Source organism: Salmo salar, chromosome 26 (assembly GCF_965601325.2).
Source record: "Salmo salar chromosome 26, fSalSal1, whole genome shotgun sequence".
Classification (NCBI taxonomy): Eukaryota; Metazoa; Chordata; class Actinopteri; order Salmoniformes; family Salmonidae; genus Salmo; species Salmo salar.
Window position 1 is genome coordinate 17,501,009 of NC_138316.1, and position 25,040 is coordinate 17,526,048.

Consider the following 25,040-nt stretch of genomic DNA (forward strand, 5'->3'; position numbering starts at 1 on the left):
CAACAGGGGAGATCCAGGTCTATGGGGAAGAAAGTAAGCTTTTGTTAATGTTTGTGTATGTTTGTAATGATTAGAAATAATGGTGAGTGGATTGCTGTGCACATTCAGTATTTGTCCGTTTGTTGTGTGGTTGAGTATTTGTTCTTCAGACGCTAAAATACAGTATATACTATTAAACCACAAATTACATTCTTAATACTAAATCAACACACAGTTAGGGGCAAATTTTTACTTTCAATTAAGTCAAATTTAGGGTTCGCCCCTTTTGTATTATGCAGAGATCTACCCCGCAAAGCTCTTTGGACCATCTAATGTGACTGAAGGAGGGAATGTAGATTTGAAATGTAGCACTACTGGAATCACAAGAAGCTCGGACAAGGTTGGAGTTGGAGTTGAACATGCAAATGATCAATGTAATCCAATTAGGGTTGCAAAGCTACTGGTAATTTTCCAAGGTTATGTAACGCCCTGGCCATAGAGAGGGTTTTTTGTTCTCTATTTTTGGTTAGGCCAGGGTGTTTCTTTTTCTATGTTGGTGGTTTTCTTTGTTTCGGCCGTGTATGGCTCTCAATCAGGAACAGGTGTAGATCGTTGTTGCTGATTGAGAGTCATACATAGGCAGCCTGTTTTTCCTTTGGGGTTTGTGGGTGAATGTTTTCTGTCTAGGTTTGTTAATCCTGACAGGACTGTTTGGCTGTCATTCCTTGTCGTGTTTTCTTTTTGTATAGTGTTCATTCGTTTATTAAAATCCTTAATATGAACACATCTTCCGCTGCAACTTGGTCTCAATCTGACAACGGCCGTTACAGGTTACAGGAATCTTCAGTAATTTTGGTAATTAACAGAACATCTATGGCAATCTATCGTAACTTTAGCAATAAAATCATATATAATACAAATGTATTATATCTGTGTCCATATTGTCCATGAGTTTCTAGTAGATAGACCATACGGTTCAAGAGAAAATAGGCTAATTAATGAAGAAAAAAAAACAATGGTATTCACTAAGTTGATGGTTTATATTTAGGATATTGTTTTACAGCTTTGTCATGAATTTCTTTACATCTTATTAAATTTGTTCAAATATTTTATATACGATAAAGCCACACAGCAGGCCAGTGATTATTACAGACACCTGTGATAATCTGAAGTACCCAAAAGAGCCACTAGATGTCTTGTAATAGATTACATAAAATCTTAAAAGATACCAACATACCCAGAGCCCTCTGGGTTCTCTATGGTGTTGTAGGTCAGGGTGTGACTAGGGGGTGTTCTAGTCTTTTCATTTCTATGTTGGTGCTCTTAGTATGGTTCCCAATTAGAGGCAGCTGATGTTGGTTGTCTCTAATTGGGGATCATAAGGTGTCCCTGTTCCCACCTGCTTTGTGGGATATTGTTTTTGTGTATGTACTTGTTGCACCAGTTAAGTCCTATTTCGTTGTTTGGTTATTGTTTTGTGGAAGTTTCACTGTATATTAAAGATGTGGAACTCAACTCACGCTACGCCTTGGTCCGTCTTTCAAAACGATCGTGACAGTACCAAATGTTTGCAGTCACAGTCAACTGTATTGAATCCCTTAATTTGCCAAATTGGTATACCTTTTGGAATGAAGAATTTTGAAATATTATAAACCAATCTGTAGTCAAGTTTAGCAAGATATGTTTATATATTGTAACTGCAGATTAGTCCACTAGTAGTTTTGTAAGGAACACCTGTAAATGTTAATGAAAATGTGATATTTAATAAATAAAGAAATTTGATATAAAGTTCTACATGTTGCTGATGATTTTAACTGATAGCTTATGTACCAGGCCACTTCTCCTATGAAACATAAGGGTGTGACACTGTAATGACGAAATGGCTTTGTTATGACAGTATGCCTAAATATGTCCAAAGTATTTGAGAAAGCTCGCCAAACAGACCAATGTTCCGGGTTTTGATTTGTACAATGTGTGGTGACCATCATTAGTCTGAATAGGTAAGGTACAGTACATCAACAATGCATTTCTCTGAATCCATCACTCCACACCACTGAAGTCTCAGCCAACATCATGGCAGCATTGGGACTCCTCTGGCTTGTGATCGGTGAGTATTTTCTACTGTTCAAGTAATACAAACATTTTCAGAGAAATATTGATGTTCATTTCCTGAACAAAATACTTTCCCTAAGTGTATACATTTTTCCATGCAGCCACAGCATCCATCCTTGTCAAATGTGAGGGTACAGAATCTGAAGACAAAAGTAAAGGATTTCTGTATATTTTTTTGTAGTGATTATTGATTAGTGTTTCATCAATATTTAATTACGTCAATGTATAAAATACAGTATTTACCTTTAAAACACAAATGACCTTCTTAATAATAAACACACTTAAATTTAGGGGAAATCCTAACTTCCACTTAAGTTCACCCCTTATTGGCATTTGTTTTTATGCAGAGATCTACCCAGCAAAGATCTTTGGACCATCTAATGTGACTGAAGGGGAAAAAGTCTATTTTAAATGTAGCACTACTGGCATCAGAGGACCTGAGGACAAGTTACATTTTTACCTTTGCAAGAATGGAGTTGGGATGAAAATGAAGGTTCTGGAGAAAGGTGAAAATGATGCTATTTTCACCATGAAGAATGTTACAAGAGAAGACTCAGGCAACTACAGCTGTGTGTACACCAGAGATAAACCTGTACCCAGTCACTTGAAGTCAACTGGGGAGAATTTAATCGTCTTTCATGTCGATGGAGGATGGAAAGGTAAGATTCTGTCAATATTTGTGTATAATGTATGTTGGTAATGATAAGATTGTTATCCAAACTGTATATTTGTCAATTTGTTGCAGTGCAGTTTGAATATTTGTCATTCAGACACATTGTCAGTCAATATATTGCTTTGTAAAGAAAGGCTACATACTCCGACTCAGCAACAAGTTAAACACCAGCGTGTACTGTACACCAGAATCTATTATATCAATGTTCTATACCTTTAAAACACAAATGACTTTCTTAATAATAAACACACATTTAGGGGAAATCCTAACTTCCACTTAAGTTCACCCCTTATTGGCATTTGTTTTTATGCAGAGATCTACCCAGCAAAGATCTTTGGACCATCTAATGTGACTGAAGGGGAAAAAGTCAATTTTAAATGTAGCACTACTGGCATCAGAGGACCTGAGGACAAGTTACATTTTTACCTTTGCAAGAATGGAGTTGGGATAAGATTTGCAGAGCTGGAGAAAGGTGAAAATGACGCTATTTTCACCATGAAGAATGTTACAAGAGAAGACTCAGGCAACTACAGCTGTGTGTACACCAGAGATAAACCTGTACCCAGTCACTTGAAGTCAACAGGGGAGAATTTAATCGTCTTTCATGTCGATGGAGGATGGAAAGGTAAGATTCTGTCAATATTTGTGTATAATGTATGTTGGTAATGATAAGATTGTTATCCAAACTGTATATTTGTCAATTTGTTGCAGTGCAGCTTGAATATTTGTCATTTAGACACATTGTCAGTCAATATATTGCTTTGTAAAGAAAGGCTACATACTCCGACTCAGCAACAAGTTAAAAACCAGCGTGTACTGTATACCAGAATCTATTATATCAATGTTCTATACCTTTAAAACACAAATGACCTTCTTAATAATAAACACACTTACATTTAGGGGTAATCCTAACTTCTACTTAAGTTCACCCCTTATTGGCATTTGTTTTTATGCAGAGATCTACCCAGCAAAGATCTTTGGACCATCTAATGTGACTGAAGGGGAAAAAGTCTATTTTAAATGTAGCACTACTGGCATCAGAGGACCTGAGGACAAGTTACATTTTTACCTTTGCAAGAATGGAGTTGGGATAAGAATTGCAGAGCTGGAGAAAGGTGAAAATGACGCTATTTTCACCATGAAGGATGTTACAAGAGAAGACTCAGGCAACTACAGCTGTGTGTACACCAGAGATACACCTGTACACAGTCACTTGAAGTCAACAGGGGAGAATTGAATAGTCTTTCATGTCGATGGAGAATGGAAAGGTAAGATTCTGTCAATATTTGTGTATAATGTATGTTGGTAATGATAAGATTGTTATCCAAACTGTATATTTGTCAATTTGTTGCAGTGCAGTTTGAATATTTGTCATTTAGACACATTGTCAGTCAATATATTGCTTTGTAAAGAAAGGCTACATACTCCGACTCAGCAACAAGTTAAAAACCAGCGTGTACTGTATACCAGAATCTATTATATCAATGTTCTTCACAGAGGGACTAAAGAATGTGGGAGGACAAGGGGGAGCAGGACTGGCAGCCTTGGTCCTCCTGTTTCTGATGCTGTCTTTACTGCTGTTACTGTGGAGGTACTGGGGGATTCTGAAACAAAGTAAGTGAAGTTGACTGTTTCTGTTTCGTTTAAGACAGTAATCAATTCTTAACACCGAAAACCGCAGAAAATTCAGCTTTAAAAGGCATTTTCACTGCCATTTGCGGAGATCGCATTCACAAAATACTGCAGATGACGGCTCAATCTGAAATTCCCTTTAAATGTCAAACAAGCAATGTGTAATTTTGAATTTTGATAAACTAATCTGTAAACAGTCAAGTTTAGCAAGATATTTGTTTCTATATTGTAACTGTAGATTAGTCCACTAGCAGTTCGTATTCATGAAACGCTGCAAATGACGGCTCAATCGGAAATCCCCTTTAAATGTCAATCAAGCTATAACGCAAAACTAACGCGGATATGATTGAATCCCGGCCTTACAATCACCATGTCTAGCTATATGACATGGTGGGGGAAAGTGAACAAATGCTTGATGTTAAACGAAGTGTCTATGTATTGTAACACAATGGCTTAAGTCATTCCTTACTGTTGCTTTCTGTTACAGTGATAAGCATTGACCATCAACCACGGTATAGCAAACCTGCCAAATGAAAACAAAATACTACTTGATTTATCAATGTCCACATTGTTGAGACAGGAAATACAAATATTTTGACTCTTCCCTTAGTGAGAATCAGGACACGGATCAAACATACAGTCTAATCTCAGCTGTACCGGGTACAGTATATCAATTCATATTTTTACATTGCATATTTTGCATCACGTATTGTTCATTTTCTTAAGTTGTTTAAGTACTAAGTTATACTGTATGTTTTCTGTCTTTGATTTTCATATGCTGGATGTTCTAGTCGCAGCTGGTGTAATGTAAGTTTCTCTTCGTTTGCAATCCGGCTCTTTTCCTTCAGTATCAGGGACATGGATGAGGCTTATTGTTGATATTTCTCTAATTACATATTTACATTTATGAGTTTGAAGTTCATTTTCTGTTTCTGTAGCTCTCCAACTGATCCTACAGGAGATGAGGCACTGTACAGTGTAATAACTAGAGGTGGGTACTAAAAAAGAAACAAGTAGAATAGAATATGTAAAATGTACTGTCTGATTGATACAAAGGTAGGTTCATATCATGCCTATTTTTATCTGTTGTTTGTTATACTGACGTAGAGGCAGCCCTGAACATCACACGTAACCACATACTGCACAGGTTGATGAATGTTTAGCCACATACACACAGAGACCAACAGGCCTGCAGACAGAGGAAGGCAACGTGAGCAAAGACTCGTAACAAAACTCAAGTCCCACACAACTCAAACTACAGTGCACTGAGGTAGCTATATTTATATAAAGATACATTTAACTGTAGTGATTTGGTTTCCCACAGACACTTCATTCTCAGAACACTCAGTTAACTTTCTCTACATAGAGTATCCAGCATGTTTGACTAAATCTAGCAACCTCTCCCCTCAGTGAAAAGACCAGAACAGCAGGGTGAAACTGCCACCTATGCCAAAGTGACCAAAACAAAGAAGGAGAAAGAAAAACAGGACCCTGTGTACAGTCTGCTGAACAGAGAGGACACCGTGATACTGTAGTATACTGTAGTGCTATACTGTAGTGCTATATAGTAGGGCTATACAGTAGGGCTATATAGTAGGGCTATACTGTGGTACTATATAGTAGGGCTATACTGTAGTGGTATATAGTAGGGCTATACAGTAGTGCTATATAGTAGTGCTATATACTGTAGTGCCTTACAGTAGTGCTACACTGTAGTGCTATACAGTAGTGCTATATAGTAGTGCTATATAGTAGTGCCTTACAGTAGTGCTATACAGTAGTGCTATACTGTAGTGCTATATGGTAGGGCTATACTGTAGTGGTATACAGTAGTGCTATATAGTAGTGCCTTACAGTAGTGCTATACAGTAGTGCTATACTGTAGTACTATACAGTAGCGCCTTATAGTTGTGCTATACAGTAATGCTGTACTGTAGTGCTATACTGTAGCACTATACTGTAGTGCTATACTGTAGTGCTATATAGTAGGGCTATATAGTAGGGCTATATAGTAGGGCTATACAGTAGGGCTATACTGTAGTGCTATACTGTAGCACTATACTGTAGTGCTATACTGTAGTGCTATATAGTAGGGCTATATAGTAGGGCTATATAGTAGGGCTATACTGTAGTGCTATACTCTAGTGCTATATAGTAGGGCTATACAGTAGTGGTATATAGTAGGGCTATACTGTAGTGGTATACAGTAGTGCTATACAGTAGTGCCTTATAGTTGTGCTATACAGTAATGCTGTACAGTAGTGCTATACTGTAGTGCTATATAGTAGGGCTATATAGTAGGGCTATATAGTAGTGCTGTACAGTAGGGTTATATAGTAGGGCTATACTGTAGTGGTATATAGTAGGGCTATACTGTAGTGCTATACTTTAGTGCTATATAGTAGGGCTATACAGTAGTGCTATATAGTAGGGCTATACTGTAGTGGTATATAGTAGGGCTATACTGTAGTGGTATACAGTAGTGCTATACAGTAGTGCCTTATAGTTGTGCTATACAGTAATGCTGTACAGTAGTGCTATACTGTAGTGCTATATAGTAGTGCTATATAGTAGGGCTATATAGTAGGGCTATATAGTAGTGCTGTACAGTAAGGCTATACAGTAGTGCTATATAGTAGGGCTATACAGTAGTACTATATAGTAGGGCTATACTGTAGTGGTATATAGTAGGGCTATACTGTAGTGCTATACTTTAGTGCTATATAGTAGGGCTATACTGTAGTGCTATACAGTAGTGCTATACTGTAGTGCTATACAGTAGTGCCTTATAGTTGTGCTATACAGTAATGCTGTACAGTACTGATATACTGTAGTGCTATACAGTAGTATATGACATGTGAATAGACTCTGGGGATATTAATACTGTACACCTAGGTGTATGCCAAGATGTGTTTTTTAAATACTGATTTGGTTTTGAACTTCATTTGATGCAGTCTGCGGTCTGGGTGCTATCTTTGAGCCTAGCAAAGATGTAGATGACATTATTTGACCTTTTATTCAATAAAAACAAACCAAGCTTGAATAAAAGCAATATTAATTCAAACAAAGAGTTAGCCAATTTTTTCCAAAGGTTTGTTATGCCAACATGAAAATATGAACTTAGACACACAAATGAATAATAAGACAAGACCGAGACATACATAGAGAAAGAGATGTGGACAAAGGAGAATATGTGGCAGGCTAATGTGGTTACAGTGTTTCTATAGAAAGCTCAGTCTAATGGGAGAGGGAGACAGAGCTTAGTAATAGACAAGTCGCCATCATCATGTCTCCCAACAGAGGGGGAGAGGGGAGGAGGAGGAGAGAAGAGGGAAAGAGTGGGAGGCTGGCTGCACCATACAGTATTACCACTTCTCCACACACACCATGACCCATGGGCTAGGCAGAAGAGATTTTTTTGCTGTCACTCTCACAAGGCGTCGTTATCATAGACCCGTGTCTCACACCAGATAGCGTCACTCCTACACAACGCTCGTCCCTCAACCCATCAGTGCAGACAGCTGTCCCGCTATCTGACGTGAGACAATGCATCATAGACATGATGGAGTTGTGTAGTATCAGGGGTATGGATGCTGTTTATTAGAGAAGCTCTCAACACACACATACAGATACACACATGCTCCTCCACCCCTATTAACCCTGCCATTAAACCTGGAGCAACAGTCTGAAGTTACCTTAGACGTACGGCGGAGGCAGACTCGCTGCTAGCCACTGTCTGTGGGGAGAGAACAAGAGAGAACAACAACAGTGTGCTGGATCTATGTAGGTAGAGCTGCTAGGGCAGGGCTTGCAGTGTAGACACTTGGCTGTGGATAGGCTACAGGCAGTGTGCTGCTGGGGAAGATACCTGGTAGTAATTAGTGGTCAGACTCTTCTGGGAGAGAGAGGAGAGAGAGGGGGGCTGGCTTTCTGGAGGAGGTTGAGGAGGAGGAAAAGGAGGAGAGAGAGGAGAGAGCGTGCTACCGTTCATTTAGAGGCAGCAGCAAGAGACTGAAGCATCGTCTGTCTGAGCTGAGGCAGGGCTGCATGGAATGGAGGAATACTAGAGAGCAGCGCTGCTTGTCTGTCTGTCGACACACTCTGTCTGGACTCTCACGCTGCGTTCAGGATAGATTGTGTGTTGAGTGGATGATAGGAATAGAGGATGCAGGTCTGATATGCACAGTATGTCTGTTTGTGATCACATGTGAATAGGTTTGTGTGTGTTCACTACATCCAAGCAGGTGAGTGTAATGTGTTCGCATGTACACTGTTGTGCATGTGTGTATTTGTGAAATGTGTAAGATGAAATGTGTGTGTTTGCAAATGTGCAAATGAGTTTCTATGTGTATGCAATGCACCCCTGTATTCATGTTTGTGTGTACATGTAAGGTATCTAAACGGATGTATACATATCCCATAACTTCATCTGTTTGTGCACAGTGACGTTATTCTCTTGCTGTGTTTTTCTAGACTCCAGTTGTGTTGTAGTCATGGCTGCCTGAGGGACTGCTCCCTGGCTGTGTGGATCTGGAGCCCCCTCTGATATCATGCTGAGAGTTGGGCCAGCGTCCACTACTCTAATCCTGCTGCTGTCATACTGCTGCTGCCACCTGTGTCACTCTCTGGGTAAGTTCTCCCTACAGTACCACCGCGGAGGACATGGAAGACACTCAGAATGATGGACCATCAAAGATGTTATCAGACTGAGAGATACCCACTCTGCACAACTAGGATCATCTACTGGGAACAGGATGATTAGGAGATGAGCGGCAGGGCAGATGGAAAATCTGAGGTTGGGAGATAGTGAAGAGGCAACGCCAGTTGAGACTAATATTAAATTAAAAGAGGAACTGATGAGGGATGGTCATTAACAGATGGGCTGAGTAATGTCAGTATGACCACTCAATATATCCAGACCTAATTTACCTTTTAAGTAGATTTCTAATCAAAGTGTATGGTCTCAGAGACTTTGCCAACGTTTGTTATGAAAGTGAGTGATTTGGTTTCCTGCTCTCAGTTCATTCAGTATATACGGTACGCAGACCTGTCTGGTTTAGTGCAGTAATTTCCTGTGGTTGGTGACCTTCTGTTCAGCTGGGAGAGGTGATGAGCTGAACAAGGGAAGAAATAGCTCTATTAACCACTTGGGGAAAGAACCTCAGAGTTCTAATAACTCTGTCCAGTCAATGTCAGAAATATAAGCTGGCCAAGCCAGATAGCTCTGCACGGCTGCCTCCTCCATGCCAACCAGCCTGTGCAGAAACAGGATTGATTCTCGCACTGACTGACGCTGACTGTAATTTGTTTTGGATAAGAGCGTGAGCGTCTGCTAAATAACTAAAATGGAAAAATGGAATGGAGCTCCTCTTCTGAAATTCTGTCCTTCGTTAGCGGACTGGGTTAAATAACATGGGCTGTGTGGACTGCAGAAGAGGGTTAGGAGATGTATACGGTCACAGATTTTAATCTGTCATCTCTTTGGGTGTTTTTGTAAACCCCACATTTTCGAGATGACTCATAAAATATTCACATCTTTCATCAGTATAGTACACAGCCATGGATCCTCTGGAGAGATAGATTGGCCTAATGCCTCACTGGCCACACAATCAGGTAACATTAATTGTAGATACACTACCGTTCAAAAGTTTGGGGTCACTTAGAAATGTCCTTGATTTTTAAATAAAAGCAATTGTTTTGTACATTAAAATAACATAAAATTGATCAAAAGTACAGTGTAGACATTGTTAATGTTGTAAATGACTATTTTAATGGAATATCTACAATGGCGTACAGAGGCCCATTATCAGCAACCATCCCTCCTGTGTTCCAATGGCCCGTTGTGTTAGCTAATCCAAGTTTATTATTTTAATAAAAGGCTAATTGATCATTAGAAAACCCTTTTGCAATTATGTTAGCACAACTGAAAACTGTTGTTCTGATTAAAGAAGCAATACAACTGGCCTTCTTTAGACAAGTTGAGTATCTGGAGCATCAGCATTTGTGGGTTCGATTATAGGCTCAAAATGGACAGAAACAAATAACTTTCTTCTGAAACTCGTCAGTCTATTCTTGTTCTGAGAAATGAAGGCTATTCCATGCGAGAAATTGCCAAGAAACTGAAGATCTTGTACAACGCTGTGTACTACTCCCTTCACAGAACAGCGCAAACTGTCTCTAACCAGAATAGAAAGAGGAGTGGGAGGCCCTGGTGCACAACTGAGCAAGAGGACAAGTACATTAGAGTGTCTAGTTTGAGAAACAGATGCCTCACAAGTCCTCAACTGCCAGCTTCATTAAATAGTACCCGCAAAACACCAATCTCAAAGTCAACAGTGAAGAGGCAACTCCGGGATGCTGGTCTTCTAGGCAGAGTTCCTCTGTCCAGTGTCTGTGTTCTTTTGCCCATCTTAACCTTTTCTTTTTATTGGCCAGTCTGAGATATGGCTTTTTCTTTGCAACTCTGCCTAGAAGGCCAGCAGAAGAAAGGTCTTTGTTTCTGGTCATTTTGAGCCGGTAACTGAACCCACAAATACTGATGCTCCAGATACTCAACTAGTCTAAAGGACAGTTTTATTGCTTCTTTAATCAGAACAACAGTTTTCAGCTGTGCTAACATAATTGCAAAAGGATTTTCTAATGATCATTTAGAACGCCTATGTAGATATTCCATTAAACATTTTTATTTATTTTATTTCACCTTTATTTAACCAGGTAGGCTAGTTGAGAACAAGTTCTCATTTACAACTGCGACCAGGCCAAGATAAAGCAAAGCAGTTCTACACATACAACAACACAGAGTTACACATGGAGTAAAACAAACATACAGTCAATAAAACAGTAGAAAAATAAGTCTATATACAATGTGAGCAAATGACGTGAGATAAGGGAGGTAAAGGCAAAAAAGGCCATGGTGGCAAAGTAAATACAATATAGCAAGTAAAACACCGGAATGGTAGATTTGTAGTGGAAGAAAGTGCAAAGTAGAATAGAAATAATGGGGTGCAAAATAAATAAATACAGTAGGGGAAGAGGTAGTTGTTTAGGCTAAATTATAGATGGGCTATGTACAGGTGCAGTGATCTGTGAGCTGCTCTGACAGCTGCTGCTTAAAGCTAGTGAGGGTGATAAGTGTTTCCAGTTTCAGAGATTTTTGTAGTTCGTTCCAGTATTTGGCAGCGGAGAACTGGAAGGAGAGACGGCCAAAGGAGGAATTGGCTTTGGGGGTGACCAGAGAGATATACCTGCTGGAGCGCGTGCTACAGGTGGGTGCTGCTATGGTGACCAGTGAGCTGAGATAAGGGGAGACTTTACCTAGCAGGGTCTTGTAGATGACCTGGAGCCAGTGGGTTTGGCGACGAGTATGAAGCAAGTGCCAGCCAACGAGACCATACAGGTCGCAGTGGTGGGTGGTATATGGGGCTTTGGTGACCAAACGGATGGCACTGTGATAGACTGCATCCAGTTTATTGAGTAAGGTATTGGAGGCTATTTTGTAAATGACATCGCCGAAGTCGAGGATCGGTAGGATGGTCAGTTTTACGAGGGTATGTTTGGCAGCATGAGTGAAGGATGCTTTGTTGCGAAATAGGAAGCCAATTCTAGATTTAACTTTGGATTGGAGATGTTTGATGCGAGTCTGGAAGGAGAGCTTACAGTCTAACCAGACACCTAGGTATTTGTAGTTGTCCACATATTCTAAGAAAGAACCGTCCAGAGTAGTGATGCTGGACGGGCAGGCAGGTGTGGGCAGCGATCGGTTGAAGAGCATGCATTTAGTTTTACTTGTATTTAAGAGCAGTTGGAGGCCACGGAAGGAGAGTTGTATGGCATTGAAGCTTGTCTGGAGGGTTGTTAACACAGTGTCCAAAGAAGGGCCAGAAGTATACAGAATGGTGTCATCTGCGTAGAGGTGGATCAGAGACTCACCAGCAGCAAGAGCGACATCATTGATGTTTACAGAGAAAAGAGTTGCCCCAAGAATTGAACCCTGTGGCACCCCCATAGACACTACCAGAGGCCCGGACAACAGGCCCTATGGAGGTAAGATAAGGGAGGTAAGGCAATAAATATAGCAATTAAACACTGGAATGGTAGATGTGCAGAAGATTAATGTGCAAGTAGGGATACTGGGGTGCAAAGGAGCAAGATAAATAAATAAATAGAGTATGGGGATGAGGTAGGTAGATAGATGGGCTGTTTACAGATGGGCTTTGTACAGGTGCAGTGATCTGTGAGCTGCTCTGACAGCTGGTGCTTAAAGCTAGTGAGGGAGATATGAGTCTCCAGCTTCAGAGATTTTTTTCAGTTCGTTCCAGTCATTGGCAGCAGAGAACTGGAAGGAAAGGCGGCCAAAGGAGGAATTGGCTTTGGGGATGACCAGTGAGATATACCTGCTGAAGCGTGTGCTACGGGTGGGTGCTGCTATGGTGACCAAAATCTTCCATTTCCAGCTACAATAGTAATTTACAACATTAACAATGTCTACACTGAATTTCTGATCAATTCGATGTTATTTTAATGGACAAAAAATGTGCTTTTCTTTCAAAAACAAGGAAATGTCTAAGTGACCCCAAACTTTTGAACGGTAGTGTACGACTGAGCATTTATAACACAATCTATACACTGGATTAGAGATATTGTAAAGGGTTGGGAAGTGGTCTTTAGATTGTGTTTTTCATTCTATCATGACAATGCATGCTGAATTGTTGCTCCACTACAAAAATCTAAGGAAGCAACTAAAATGTAGTCCATGTATGTAATGCCCTTGCTCTGTGAGGATTTTCCAGTTGTGCAGACTCTTCCCCACTGATTTGATATAGATGTCTTTGCTCAGTTTAAATGAATAGTGTCCCGTGGTTCTCAGCATACTTGCTGGTGTTAGTCCAATGAAGGACAACAGAGCCAGCTGCAGAAGAGATTTTGCACGAGTTGTCTTCACCCACTTAAATTATTTTTATTTCATATATACCTTATTTAAAAAGTATTACTTAGCTCATTGCTAAGCTACTACTTGTAATGACATACAATAGATGATGGTTGTACTATAGGTGTTATATGACACATTGTTGGATCATATTTATATTGGTTTTCACAAAGGGTAGTGTTCAGAATCTCCCAGAGAAGCCAGACATGGAGCAAGATTTTCTGCAGGAAGCTGTGCTGAGAGACAGAAAGTGTAAAGATGATGAATCTGCTAATCACAGTGATATTGACTGAGGAGGTCTAAGAATGCTGCTATTGATCCTGAGCCTGAGGATGACACAGAGGTGTTAACTGTAGTCGGCCCCGCATTGGGCCTGTCATCCGCAGGTAAATTTACAGCCATATTGAACGCACATAAAATAAGCCCATAAGCACGCGGGGAATGATTTAAGAGCATTGTGTCCCTCAAGAATTGAATCAATACTTCTTCATTTTCCCTGCGCTGGAGAGCTGTTTCCAGCAGTTATAGAGCAACTTTACATCCTTCGTTTGAACTAAAGTGCTGAATATAATAATTGAATCCTGAGATTTGCTGGTGCTTAATTCTGCATTTACAGAGGCTAACTCTAGATTTTCCTCCCAGTCAGCAGTTGTATGTTGACTAGAGTGACGGCTGATGTCTTTAATATGGAAGGTGCACCTCCGGTCTCTCTCTGTCTAAAAACCCAGCTATCCCTTAGAGGGCACAAAGACCTCACTGTGTCCTTCACACATAAAATGCTCTATCTAAAGCTCCATCCTCTAGCCTTTCTCTCCATCATCAACCCCCCTAGGGCCTACACCACCAGGCTGTCATGGATACCAGCATGCCACAGAGGCCAGCTGATGCACTGATACAATGAGGTATCCATCAACCACAGTCACATCATCAGACCCATCTGTAATGAAGTTATGGAGAGTAAAACTCATTGGGGCTTCCTTCCTCATAATCCAGAGAGAAAACACACTGAGACAAATTAAATTAGACCAGAGCGGGGGGATGACTGACTGAGGATTTACAGAGAGCGAGAGACACTAAATAGAACAGAGCTGATAGGAAGAAACACATTAGTGTTGGATGATGGAAGGAGGCTGACTAGACCGGCAGCCCACACTATTGAACCCTTCCCACTTGACACTGGTGGTGGCATCGCACACATGGAACAATGGAGTCATATTTAATCTCTCCATGTCTATGCAGCCGGCTGACAGTGAGTCATCAATTACGGAGGAAATTGGTGCACAAATGCAACCCTGGCTGCTATCTTTAGTTCATACTGTGCCAAACCTTCATTAGCTTTTAAAGGTTTGGACAGCCTTTTATTGCCTGAACCCCAGCCAAGTGACTCTTACCTTTAATCACTGTTAGATTGTTTATAGGCCTACTTCCATGGTGAAGAACTGGAGATGAAGCACCACTCTGTATTGGTAGTAGAGGAGTCTCGTCCAGGGAAGAAGAGGATGATTAATTTGATGGAAAAAAACAATAAAACATATTATTCAAAAGTCCTCCCTGTAAATAAAATTACACCTCTGTTATACACACCAACATATCTGATCAAACATACTAGTTTGCAGAGAATTCTAACAGGAAGGACACACTTGACCTTTGTCTCCTTCCATGAGGAGTGGACAACATCAAATCATGAATAAAAGGTATTGACTATGTTGCCATGACAAAGTGACAGTTAGCGTTCTTCCTCTCTAGATAGTGAATGTCTGGTCCTGGTCTGAGGGTGAACAGGGACCAGAGATGTGATTGCCATGATGCTGAGAGCCCTGGGGTGATTTCCTGCATGTTAAACTGGAGATTGATGGGGTTATTGACAAAGTGTCAGGTGCCAGGGACTATGAATCATTGTCAGTGTGCTTTAGCTGGGCTGAACATGGGCCATGAGCTGTTACCAGGATAATGCCCCTGTTAACACGTCGCTGACATGATGCAGGCTAAATGTGGTGTTTCCCTGCCTCTATAGGAATCCCTAAACTGTCCTCCTATGCCAAGACAGAGGACAAACTGTTCAAGAACCTCTTCAGAAACTACCAGAAATGGGTGAGGCCTGTGGAATACCTCAACGGCACCGTACGGGTCAGATTTGGGCTGGCCATCTCCCAGCTAGTGGATGTGGTGAGAAACATATCATTTTTATGGGATATTGTGGTTTGTGTCTTCCTGGTGATTATTTTGATGTTTGTCAATCCAAGCTGGACTTTCAAGGCAAAGAATAAGTGGAGGAAAAAGTACTCAATTGTCATATTTGAGTAAAAGTAAAGATACCTTAATAGAAAATGACTCAAGTAAAAGCGAAAGTAACCCAGTAAAATACTACTTGAGTAAAAGTCTAAAAGTATTTGGATTAAAATATACTTAAGTATCAAAAGTAAAAGTATAAACCATTTTAAATTCCTTAAATTAAGCAAACCATTTTCTTGTTTGTTATTTATTTATCTATCAGTAGCCAGGGGCACACTCCAACACTCAGACATCCCTTACAAATGAAGAATGTGTGTTTAGTGAGGCCGCCAGATCAATGGCAGTAGGGATGACCAGCGATGTTTTCTTCTAAGTGTGTGCATTGGAACATTTTCCTGTCCTGCTAAGCATTCAAAATGTAATGATTACTTTTGGGTGTCAGGGAAAATGTATTGAGTAAAAAGTACATTATTTTCTTCAGGAATGTAGTGAAGTAAAAGTAAAAGTAATCAAAAATATAAATAGCAAAGTACAGATACCCCAAAAAACTACTTGAGTAGTTTAAAGTATTTTTTACTTAAGTACATTACATCACTGCAAAGAATATATCACTATAAATATATTTAGACTAATTTACATTCTGTTTTTTAACACATTTACAAACATACTGACAGTATAACAACACAAAGGTACAGATAAAACCTTTACAGTATGGTCTCTCCATTACAGGACGAGAAGAACCAGTTGATGACAACCAATGTGTGGATGAAACAGGCAAGATTTTAAACATATTTGGGGGGCATAGTATATTTAAGTGATATTTCTCGAGAAGCCAGTGTTTGGAGGATAAATTAGCACGTTTGTTGTTATGCCCGAGACGAAGTCGAGTGCTGGCAAACCATGCCAATATGTCCTCCAATCACCATCTTCGAGGATATTATCACCTTTATACAACGGGTTACCAACGTATTTAAATAATGATTAGCATATTTTAATTAAAAAGTTATTTTGAGGAATTTATTCATACTATTTCATCGTTCCACAAGATATAGTCCTGACACAAATCTAGATGTTGCTACCCAAGCCGGCTGGTCGTTCATTCTATCGGTTTGGTTCTCAGAGACGTGACCCAGTTGTTAAGTATTTTTGTTTTGTATCTATGGACGCGACCCAGTCGTTCGTTCTAAATGTTCTATTGCCATACTGGCTGGAAACGTTCTTGCTTGCTAGTTACCCAACTATGACAGAATAACAACAGTAGCTGCATTTGTTTAAGCTGTTTTCTAGTGACATTTATTTGGATACATCCATAACAATGATGATGCGCGATTTCACCTGCCATAGAAAATGTGCTCTCTCGTCAGAACACTGTTGTTCAGAGGAGTTAGCCAACAACACAGCTAACACAATCACTTCAAACTGAAGCTGGAAAGACCGCAAACTGCACTTCATTTATTTTACCTGTTTCTAATGACATTTCTTTGTATATATCCCCCAAAAAATTTACTGGCTGAGAAAAGCTGCCTGCTTGTCTGTCTTGTCCCGACTCCCGACCCCGACACGTTCATTACTATGGGACAGCTGGAGATCAAATTTCTAAATTAAACAATGGTACAAATGTCAAATCTCCACTATTGAAAACCAATTGCTATTCTAAAAGAAATGGGAGATAATATCTAGATGCTTTTTACATTGGAGGTCATGTTTATAAATTGTCTGGCTGGGCTGATGAGACAGTGGATTGCGCAGTGAGACTGAACAGTGCAAATAGGCATTTCAACGTCATAGCTTTAGCCGGTGGTAACTTGTGGAATAGACACCGACTGGAATGCGGTTTTAACCAATCAGCGTCCAGGATTAGACCCACCCATTGTATAATTCACAAGACTCTACAGCAGTGGTTCCTAACCAGGGGTAGTAGGACCCCCGGGGGTACTTGGCCTATCCAGAGGGGGTAATTAAAAAGACTCATAAGTCCATAGGGTTACATGCATATAAGTGGGTACTTCAGGGGTACTCCAGGCAAAGCAAAATTCAGTTGGGAGTACAGTAACCAAAAAAGGTTGGGAACCACTTCTCTACAGCAGCGTCAGCTAGACATACAAAGGCGACATGGCATTTAGAGTAACAATCAACCTCCCTTCCCCCTGCATGTCCCCTTGTTCTGGTGGCATTTCACGAAAAGCTCACATCTTCATTTTCCCCACCCTCCTCCACCTTCTCTTGTGCCCACACGAGCCACCCACTTTGCAACTGCCACCCCGCCCCCCGGCAGCCTGCCCTGCCACCCAGCCCTCTTGGCAGCTTAATTCATATCCTCTGACGGCTCTCTGCAGCCAGGGAATTATCACTCCAGACCAGGGTCTGCAGGTCAGCCTCTCCCTAGTCTGCCACAATGACAAACAACTCCATGCAAATCAGAGGACAGAGGGCAATAGCTAACATGGCCACAGTGGTGGAAAAAGTACTAAATACTCATACTTGGGTAAAAGTAAAGATAACTTAATAGAAAAAAGACTCAAGTAAAAGTGAGTCACCCAATAAAATACTACTTCAGTAAAAGTCTAAAAGTATTGGGTTTTAAATATACTTAAGTATCAAAGTAAATGTAGTTGCTAAAATATACTTAAGTATCGAAAGTAAAAGTATGAATAATTTAAAATTCCTTGTATTAAGCAAACCAGACGGCACAATTTATTTTACAGATAGCCAGGGTCACACTCCAACACTCATTGTTTACAAACAAAGCATTTGTGTTTAGTGAGTCCGCCAGATCAGAGGCAGTAGGGATGACCAGGGATGTTCTCTTGATAAGTGTGCGAATTGGACCATTTTCTGTCCTGCTAAGCATATAACGAGTACTTTTGGGTGTCAGGGAAAATGTATGGAGTAAAAAGTAAATCATTTTCTTTAGGAATATAGTGAAGTAAAAGTAAAAGTTGTCAAAAACATAAATAGTAAAGTAAAGTACAGATACCCCCCAAAAAAGACTTAAGTAGTGCTTTAAAGTATTTTTACTTAAGTACTTTACACCACTCATGGCCACATCTATTCATCAGCGGTGAATGAGAACATAAGGTTGAAGATATGGCTCTGTCCACGTCAGTGCTTCTCTCCCACTATCTACTTTATTTGGCCATACATTTTTATATCCACCATGTGACGATGCAAAAACTCTGAGAAATTGCATCTGCTTATCACAGATATGCAGTTGCATGATTACACACACACTGAGTGTACAAATATTAAGAACACCTCCCCCCTTCTGTCCTCAGAACAGCCTCAATTTGTCAGGGCATGGACTCTACAAGGCGTCGAAAGCATTCCACAGGGATGTTGGCCCATGCTGACTCCAATGCTTCTCACAGTTGTGTCAAGTTGGCTGGATGTCCTTTTGGTGGTGGACCATTCTTGATAGAAATGGGATACTGTTGAGCATGAAAAACCCAGCAGCGTTGCAGCTGTTGACACAAACCGGTGCACCTTGCGCCTACTACCATACCCCATTCAAAGGTACTTAAATACTTTGTCTTACCCATTCCCCTATGAATGGCACATATGCACAGTCCATGTCTCAATTGTCTCAAGGCTTAAAAATCCTTCTTTAACCCGTCTCCTCCCCTTCATCTACACTGATTGAAGTGGATTTAACAAGTGACATCAATAAGGGATTATAGCTTTCACCTGGATTCACCTGGTCAGTTTATGTCATGGAAAGAGCAGGTGTTCTTAATGTTTTGTACACTCAGTATATTGTAGTGCAATCACATTTCTTTCAGGAGGAGAAAAGTAATTTATGGTGAGCTCCAGCAGCAGTCTTGTCAAATGGAACCGCTTGTAAAAAGAGATGACTCATCCCTCTCTCTCTCTCTCCTGTTTAGGAATGGTTGGACATGAAGCTACGCTGGAACCCTGATGACTACCTGGGCATCACTAACATCAGAGTCCCCTCGGACTCCATCTGGATCCCAGACATTGTGCTCTATGACAAGTAAGTACCATGCCCATGACTGCCAACAGTTTAGAACAAAACATGGCACTGATATTGAACTAACACTTTCTGTGCAATATAATCTCCACATTAGGGTTGCAAAGGGAGGGTATATTACCAGTGCTTGACTTGGGCCGTAGCTGTCCCGAACACCTTGGGCCGTAGCTGTCCGAACACCGTACTAGCACAACGTACAGCTCCTCTTTAAAAAACAAAGTAGCCTTTCGCTGGCCCAGATTCACACCCCGATCCAATCAAAGCGGAATGAAGGTGGGATCTTCATTGAATAGCAATGGCGAGTTGGTATTTGTTTCCTGATTCTGCTTTGTTCAAATGTATTTGTCGCTAGTGTCTGAATCTGAGTGCCAATACAGGCTGTTCGAGATAGCGCAGATTGAAAATGTGCTCGGCTGAATGGCATGATGCCTGCTCCAAATGGTCAAACTAGGGTGTGTAAGGTCATGAAAAGTCATGGAAATCAGTAGAATAATTGTTTCTAATGTAATTCATAAAAGCACACTTTTAAATATGGTCAATCAATAAAAAAAATAGACATATCAGCCATTATCGGAATGACACTTTAGTGCATGTCTGTGGCGTTGCGTGTGTGCCAGTGAGAGTGGGCGGTTGCCCGAGGAGAGAGAGCGCGACATTCTAGCAACGGGTATTCAATAATGACAGGCAGACTAACTATATCACCAATTCAAAATATAACTTGTAGCAGTTATCTCGCTAGTTAACTAACTTATAGCTAATTAAGCATTCATTTCGTTGTTGCCTTTCCACCGGCACTGTAGAGCCTATCTGCAACGTTAAACAACTGGGATTCCCCTCTATTAAACAGTAGACGTGTAATTGCGATAATGTAAAAATATTCTAAGGATAGCCTAATTGACAAATAAGTTGCTGTGCATAGATCTCCCTCGAAACATGAATATCTGTGCCTTATATATAAACAGGTCTAGTTAGATAATTTGCTTTGAAGTAGCCTACCTTATCCATTTGATCCCTGATTCATTGGATGAGAGAATCATTTTATAAAGACAAAAGTATTTGGTTGTAATGTTGAAAAAGCCAAGCCTGCACACCCTGGAGCTCTCCAGATGGAGTGTTGACAACATGTGACTAACAGTCCATCTCTATCTGGGGGGCTAAGTGCCTTGATCAAGGGTACGACAGCAGGAGAAAGACGCGGTAGGTCTACATGGAATCAGACACTGCAGCTTTCCAGTGTCAATAATGGTTACTTTTTCATGTAGGCTATAATAATAGTCCCAAAAAATTGGATTAAAGGTCATGTAGAAGTCGTGGAAAATGAGTTTAATCCATTAACAGTGAATAATCAGAGGTCTCTATAACATAATCTCTAATGGACTGACTTGGAAAAATACAGCTCCTGCACTACTTCCATCCCAAATCAAGCACTGTATAATACTGGAAACTTTCTAAATTTAACAGTAAACTACCAGAACTTTGGTATCTTTCATGGATTTTATGTAATCTATTACAAGACATCTAGTGGCCCTTTTGGGTACTTCAGATTATCACAGGTATCTGTAACCATCTCTGGCCCTATGTGGCTGCTTTTACACAGGAAGCCCAATTCTGATGTGACCAATCACATCAGATCTTTTCACATCAGATCTTTTTCAGAGTTGATCTGATTGTTCAAAAGATCAATTAATTAAAACAATCGGAATTGTGTAAATGCAGCCTTAGTGTCACGTTCTGAATCCTCAAATTCCCTGTCATAAAGGAGCCAAGGCGCAGCGTGCCTGTAATTCCACATCTTTATTTAGCAAAACCAAAACAATAAACAGATACGCAGTAAGAACGTGTGCCGTGTACACACACAGAAATAACAATAACCCACAAACACAGGTGGGGAACAGGCTGCCTAAGTATGATTCCTAATCAGAGACAACGATAGACAGCTGCCCCTGATTAGGAACCATACTCGGCCCAAAACAAAGAAATACAAAAACATAGAATGCCCACCCCACACCCTGACCTAACCACATAGAGAAACAAACCCTCTCTCTCAGGTCAGGTCGTGACACTTAGTGGCCTCATCACATAAAATATCTGAAATAATTCAATAAGATGATTTAAAAAAATTCTAAAATATAATGACAAAGCTGTAGAACATTAACCTAAATATAAACCATCAACTTAGTGAATACCATTGGTGTTTAATATGAGGGTTTCAATTTTTTTTACTATGTCAGTATGTGTTTGTTGTCAGTGTTTTGGCGTCAAACTGGTGGCAGTTGTGAAAAAAGTAAAAAGTTGGAAATGTTGCAGAGTTAATTGAAAATAATGCTTTTGTTGATTAAATGCTTTTTTAATTAATTAGGTTATTTTCTCTTGAACCGTATGGTCTATCTACTAGAAACTCATGGACAATATGGACACAGTTATAATCAAGTAATACTATATATTCATTATTTTTTTTAAATATGTTTTTCAAGTATAAATTACGAAAGTTACAATAGATTGCCATAGATTTTCGGTTAAATACCAAAATTACTGAAGATTCCAGTAACTTTGAGAAATTAGCAGTAGCTTTGCAACCCTACACAGCATAGACTATATTTTGAACAGCACAAATTCAATTAATCCAACACATCAAGAAATGCCTGATTCAACCCCGTAGAAGATAAACAGATGTTAACACGTTCCTCTAACAGTGCCGATGGACGTTTTGAGGGCTCTGTCACCAAGGCTGTTGTCAGGTATGATGGCACCATCACCTGGACACAGCCCGCTAACTACAAGTCAGCCTGCATCATCGATGTCACCTTCTTCCCCTTTGACCTGCAGAACTGCTCCATGAAGTTTGGCTCCTGGACCTATGATGGCTCACAGGTTGTAGCCTACACAGCATTGTGAAACAGTATATTAATGACCATACGGTCTTTAATTGATATCAGATATGTGTTAATCTCTTGTTTATACTTTGGGGAGTTAAAGGGAAGATATGTCTGTTGATGTTTCATCTTTTCTAACCTTTTATTCATTCAATAGGTTGATATCCTCCTGGAGGACTTCCATGTGGATAAGAGGGACTACTTTGACAATGGTGAATGGGAGATAGTGAAAGCGACAGGCAGCCGTGGTCTGAGGATGGACGGTTCCTGCCACTTCCCCTTCATCACCTACTCCTTTATCATCCGTAGACTGCCGCTCTTCTACACCCTCTTCCTCATTATCCCCTGTATCGGCCTTTCCTTCCTCACCATCCTGGTCTTCTACCTGCCCTCCAACGGCGGGGAGAAGATCTCCCTGTGCACCTCTGTGCTGGTGTCCCTCACCGTCTTCCTTCTCGTGATCGAGGAGATCATTCCGTCCTCCTCCAAGGTCATCCCTCTGATCGGGGAGTACCTGGTGTTCACCATGATCTTTGTCACGCTCTCAATCGTCATCACCGTCTTCGCCATCAACATCCACCACCGCTCCTCGTCCACCCACCAAGGCATGGCGCCCTGGGTGCGCCGTATCTTCCTGCACAGGCTGCCTAAGCTGCTGTGTATGCGCAGCCACGTGGACCGCTATGCTACCCCAGGCAGGGCCAGGGAAGGACTGGCAGGGAGAGAGTGGGCAGGACTGGCAGGGAGAGAGGGGGTAGTAGGGGGCATTACGAAGGGTTCTTCACCAGAGTCCACCCCTCATCTCTCCTCTAGGAATAACCTGCAGGCTGCTTTGGACTCTATCCGCTACATCACCATGCATGTGGTCAAGGAGAACGAGGTCAGAGAGGTAAGATCCCATTGAGTTACAGAGAATCAGTCTGCCCCTGCAGTATCAATGACAAAGTTGGCATGGGAGAATATTGTGTTTGTTTGTTATGATTTGAACACCATTCAAAATCAATTCTATAGTACTGAATTTAGGTTTTTGAAGTCTTACTGTAATTCTCTCTATATATTCATCATCTCCATACTGTATATTTGTCTCCATCCTCTGATTGTCACATGCAACTGCACCTCTGAGTGCAAAGCCCTCCCAGCCTGTGTCAATGAGGTCATGTGTTGGAGTCTGAAGGGCATGTTTGGTCTCTCTCTCTCTCTCCAGGTGGTGCAGGACTGGAAGTTTGTGGCTCAAGTTCTGGATCGTGTGTTCCTGTGGACCTTTCTCCTGGTCTCAGTACTGGGCTCTGCTCTGCTCTTCATTCCTGTCATCTACAAATGGGCAAACATCATTGTCCCCAACCATGCAGGCGACAGCGGATAAGACTAAACTGAGACTAAGTGCACTGAGCACAATAATTTCAGAGACACTACAGTCAGTGCAGAAGAAGAGACACTTACTCACATGTGGGTGTGGGAGAGCAGTTATAATTGCAATGGATTCTCGTTCCATCATGATTCTTGATTTGTGTATATGAATGAGGGATTGTTGGCTCTATGTTGCTGTATCTGTTTATAGATTAAATTAACATACAATTGTTTTATATTCTGAAAGGAGGATACCTCCCTATAGGCATATCTCACAAAGTAAAGTATAACAAGGAATACAATTCTCCAGGTTACTGTCTTTCTTGCATCTGAAAAACAGGCTTCTCACAGTTAAGGAGACAGGATTATGGAAGGCTGGCCACATGAGACTAGTTAATAAAGTGTTAATAAATAACTTTTAATCCACCCCTTTGTAAATAAGTGTACAGTACACTTTACCATTACCCTTTTATATGACCCATTACCTTTTATGTTTAAGTTGACATTAACCTTTTTAACCTTTTTAAGTCGACATTAACCTACCCTTTTATATACACTACCCTTTTATATTACCCTTACATTACACTTTTCTATTTTATTAACTCTAGGTTGGTAAAATACAAAATAAAATATATATATTTTTTAACAGTGGCTACATTCTCAGAAAAGCAGTATTACATAACTAGATCAAGAAAGAGTTTAATTATAATCCGCTTGAATAAGCTTCACTGAAGAATTCAGCTGTGAATGCTCTTGTATGAGCAAAAACTACTGTTTGGCTTGTGTAACAGTTAACTTAGCAGACAAATCATTGTTAGAGTGAATTAATGTACCTACTTTCCAGCTTCTAAGACCATCTCTTTGCATTATAGAGGTGTCTTGAGATGATCTTTTAAGTCTGTGAGTCTGTTAGAAACTGGGAGACTTATTTGGGGACTTAAGTCAGTCAGAGTCTACCTGATACAAAAACAAGAGTTGTTGTTTTGCATTCTGTTCATCCCGCCTTCTGATTTCACCTATCATTCAGATGAAAGATGCCAAGCCATAATGGAAGCATAAACTCATACCTTCTCATATCTTTACTGGTTGTTTCTTGGAGAATCTACGATGGTGGGAAAATTCTAGTATTTCACTTAGAAGGTAGTCACTGGTTGAACATGGACAATCTGATCAAGGCTCTTCACTCTCAGGGACACACCGTCACAGTGGTACGGACAACTAAAAGTTGGTATACTAAAGAAGAGTCTCTACATTACAGTTTTATTACAATACCTGTCA

The 25,040-nt window shown here is 40.5% G+C and overlaps 1 protein-coding gene across 2 annotated transcripts; it reads left to right on the plus strand.

Annotated features, from left to right (window-relative positions):
* Positions 1–1,958: 1,958 nt before the first annotated feature.
* LOC106587223 (neuronal acetylcholine receptor subunit alpha-5) lies at positions 1,959–24,840 on the plus strand. 2 transcript variants are annotated; one of them, XM_082969466.1, is made up of 17 exons: positions 1,959–2,086; positions 2,193–2,243; positions 2,439–2,750; positions 3,078–3,389; positions 3,721–4,032; positions 4,262–4,378; positions 4,884–4,908; positions 5,007–5,056; positions 5,188–5,203; positions 5,335–5,387; positions 5,807–9,025; positions 15,337–15,488; positions 16,284–16,328; positions 19,436–19,545; positions 22,236–22,413; positions 22,573–23,304; positions 23,620–24,064. In XM_082969466.1, exons 11-17 carry the CDS (start codon positions 8,947–8,949, stop codon positions 23,776–23,778), a joined length of 1,455 nt encoding a protein of 484 aa, XP_082825592.1. In that variant the 5' UTR covers positions 1,959–2,086; positions 2,193–2,243; positions 2,439–2,750; positions 3,078–3,389; positions 3,721–4,032; positions 4,262–4,378; positions 4,884–4,908; positions 5,007–5,056; positions 5,188–5,203; positions 5,335–5,387; positions 5,807–8,946; the 3' UTR covers positions 23,779–24,064. The 2 variants fall into 2 exon arrangements, with proteins under 2 accessions (XP_082825592.1, XP_045564449.1); XM_045708493.2 differs by lacking the exons at positions 1,959–2,086; positions 2,193–2,243; positions 2,439–2,750; ... (8 more) ...; positions 15,337–15,488; positions 16,284–16,328 and adding an exon at positions 18,821–19,067 and having other exon boundaries at positions 23,620–24,840.
* The last annotated feature ends 200 nt before the right edge of the window (positions 24,841–25,040 follow it).

What these genes read in the sequence shown, in the direction of transcription:
- LOC106587223 (XM_082969466.1), top strand. Translation starts at nt 8,947, where the DNA reads ATGCTGAGAGTTGGGCCAGCGTCCACTACTCTAATCCTGCTGCTGTCA. An exon ending in TCTCCCAGCTAGTGGATGTG is followed by an intron (nt 15,489 to 16,283) that starts GTGAGAAACATA and finishes TCTCCATTACAG; the next exon opens with GACGAGAAGAACCAGTTGAT. An exon ending in CCAATGTGTGGATGAAACAG is followed by an intron (nt 16,329 to 19,435) that starts GCAAGATTTTAA and finishes TCTCCTGTTTAG; the next exon opens with GAATGGTTGGACATGAAGCT.